The sequence below is a fragment of the Gavialis gangeticus genome, unplaced genomic scaffold, assembly GCF_001723915.1.
Source record: "Gavialis gangeticus isolate Ggan-Ray unplaced genomic scaffold, GavGan_comp1, whole genome shotgun sequence".
NCBI classification, from domain to species: Eukaryota; Metazoa; Chordata; order Crocodylia; family Gavialidae; genus Gavialis; species Gavialis gangeticus.
The window spans coordinates 12,058,494-12,061,151 of record NW_017729018.1 but is presented as its reverse complement, the minus strand read 5'-3'; the positions used below and the strand labels follow the sequence as shown (position 1 = coordinate 12,061,151).

Genomic DNA, 2,658 nt, shown 5'->3' with positions numbered 1-2,658 from the left:
AAGGGGCTCTGCCCTGGCCCCTGCACTGGCAGCGTCCCTTAGTGGCTGGAGCGCCGGGGCTGCGGGGGGAGAGCTGGGCTCCAGCCCCTCCCGGGGAGGGCAGTGGGGTCTTGGGGTCAGGGGCAGCTGCAGTGTCACAATGCCAGGCAGGACAGCAAGGAGGGGTCTAGGGTAGCCCCCCTGTACAGCCTCCAGAGACGAGCCCCAGCCTGAGCCCAAGGTGGCAACCCCAGCGCCAGTCAAGGGGGCACTCCCCTGCGGGCTGAAGGGCTGGAGCGAACCGGGTGCCTGGGACCCCCTCGATCAAGGTGGGTCTGGAGGGTCCTGCCCCGCCCTGCCCCGTGCCCGCTGAGCCTGCCCCCCCTTGCAGTGCTGGTGGAGGAGCCGCCCGTGGGTCTGGCGCCTGGGGTCTCCATCTGCAACCTGGTGAAGATTTACCGCGGCAGCAGCCAAGCGGCCGTCAACGGGCTGAGCCTCGACTTCTTCGAAGGCCAGATCACCTCCTTCCTGGGCCACAACGGAGCGGGCAAGACCACCACCATGTGAGCTGGGCAGGGGCCTGGGGAGGGGGCAGGACTGGGCCGGGCCCCTGCCACTGCGTATGTGCAGCCAGCTCTGCTACTGAGCCGCCCTGTGCCCGGGGGCACTGTGGTTTGTTCACGCCGAAACCTACTGGCAAGTGCCTGGCTTCGTGTCTCAGTTTGCCCACCTGTGATATGGGCACAAGAAGCTGACGCGGGCTCTGGGGAGCGCTCTGAGCTCTGCATGGAGTGGCTGGGGTTTGGGAAGCGCTAGGAGCTGCACGGCCAGAATCAGATGAGGAAGGTCCCCTAATGGGGCTGGCCCGATCTTGCCATGATCTGGTCCCTGCTGGCCTGGCGCTTTGTGGATTTGGGTGGGGGGAGCTGACTCTTCCCTTGCTTATCCCCCTGCGCCCTCCTCTCCCCTCCCAGGTCCATCCTGACCGGCCTCCTGCCCCCCAGCGCGGGCACGGCCTACATCCTGGGCCAGGACGTGCGCTCGGAGATGGACGCCATCCGGAGTACAATGGGCGTGTGCCCGCAGCACAACGTCCTGTTTGACACGTAGGTGTGCGGAGAGGGGAGGGGAGGGCAGGGCAGCGCAAGGGTCACAGTCCCTAAGCCGGGGGGCTTTCGGGGCTCCTGGGGTCCCTTCCCGGCCCTGGGAGGAGCGTGGATGTCCGTGCCCAGCTCCCCCACGTGCCAGCCCTGTCCCCCTGTCTCCGCAGCCTGACGGTGGAGGAGCACGTCTGGTTCTACGGGCGCCTGAAGGGGCTGTCGGGGCGGCAGGTGGCGGCGGAGACGGAGCAGGACGTGGGGCTGCCCCACAAGCGGCGCGAGCCGACCCGCTGCCTCTCGGGCGGCATGCGGCGGAAGCTCTCCGTGGCCATCGCCTTCGTGGGCGGCTCCAGGGTGGTCGTGCTGGACGAGCCCACGGCCGGCGTCGACCCCTGCTCCCGGCGCGGCATCTGGGACCTGCTGCTCAAGTACCGCCAAGGTCTGAGCTGGCCGCGGGCGCGGCGGGGCGGGGGGGCGGGGGGTCTCCCCCTCCGTGCCCAGGGAAACTGAGGCAGGGCCCGGAGAAAGGCGAGAGCGAAGCAGAGCAGGTGCGAGACGCCCTAATGGAGGCGGTCCCGATCCTGATCCGTGCCCCAGGGGTTCATGCTCGCTACAGGCAAGGGGCTTGGCGCTGGGCCCCGGGGGCAGGACGGAGCGGCCCCCAGATTGCTGGTTGCTTGCTGGGGGGGCGCAAGATGTCACGGCTGCGATGGCAGGAGGGGCTTGCGGCCACGTGGGGTGTCTCCGTGCCTCTGATCCGGCTGCAGTCAGTCTGCGCTGGCTTCTGGGGCCCCCGTGGGAGTCGCCTCTGCCCTGGCCCAGCCCTGCAGGTGGCACAGACGGAGCCGTGGGGTCCCTGCGTGCCCGGGTCCAGCAGCCCCCAGCTGCTGAGTGGGGCCAGAGGCTGCCAGCCCCCGCAATGGCTCACGCCCCCGCTGCCCCCCCAGGACGCACCATCGTCCTCTCCACCCACTACATGGACGAGGCAGAGCTGCTGGGCGACCGCATCGCCATCATCGCGCAGGGCCGGCTCTGCTGCTGCGGCTCCCCGCTCTTCCTCAAGACCCACCTGGGCACCGGCTACTGCCTCACCCTGGTCAAGCGGGAGCCCGGGGCCCGGGAGCGGCTGGCCCCCCGGGCCAGCTCCGGCAGCATCACCGTCGCTGGCAAGAAGGTAATGCTGGAGCCGAGCCAGGCTGACCTCAGGCCTGGCCGGCGACCCCCTCCCCAGGCCCTGACCCCCCACCATGCCTCCTTTGTGGGCACAGCCCTAGCGCCCCTGGCATGCGTGGGGGGATCCCTGCAGCTCGGTGCGAGCGCAGCCCAGGGCTCGTGGCCAGTGCAGGCGACCAGTTCCTCCCCCCGCTTGTCATTCAGTCCGAGGGCCAGGGTGGGGCTGCGTCCCTTACCCCTTCGCTCCCCTCCCAGGACAACAGCGATTCAGAGCACAGCTGTGACACCGGCCTGGGCAGCGAGCAGCGCAGCGAGTCCAGCACCGTGGGTGAGTGGCATCTTGCGGGGCAGAGGCAACTCGGTCGGGGGCACTGGGAGAGAAAGAGTTAAATGACCCCCCACCCAC

General features: G+C 69.6%; 1 protein-coding gene across 1 annotated transcript in view; it reads left to right on the top strand.

Annotated features, from left to right (window-relative positions):
* The window catches only part of ABCA7 (ATP binding cassette subfamily A member 7), a 47,583-nt gene that overhangs the window by 22,045 nt on the left and 22,880 nt on the right, over positions 1-2,658 (top strand). Inside the window, exons 16-20 of the mRNA XM_019513158.1 lie at positions 371-542; positions 954-1,085; positions 1,250-1,518; positions 2,027-2,253; positions 2,508-2,580. Of these exons, the coding sequence (XP_019368703.1) occupies positions 371-542; positions 954-1,085; positions 1,250-1,518; positions 2,027-2,253; positions 2,508-2,580 (873 nt within the window). The remainder of the gene's footprint in view (positions 1-370; positions 543-953; positions 1,086-1,249; positions 1,519-2,026; positions 2,254-2,507; positions 2,581-2,658) is intronic.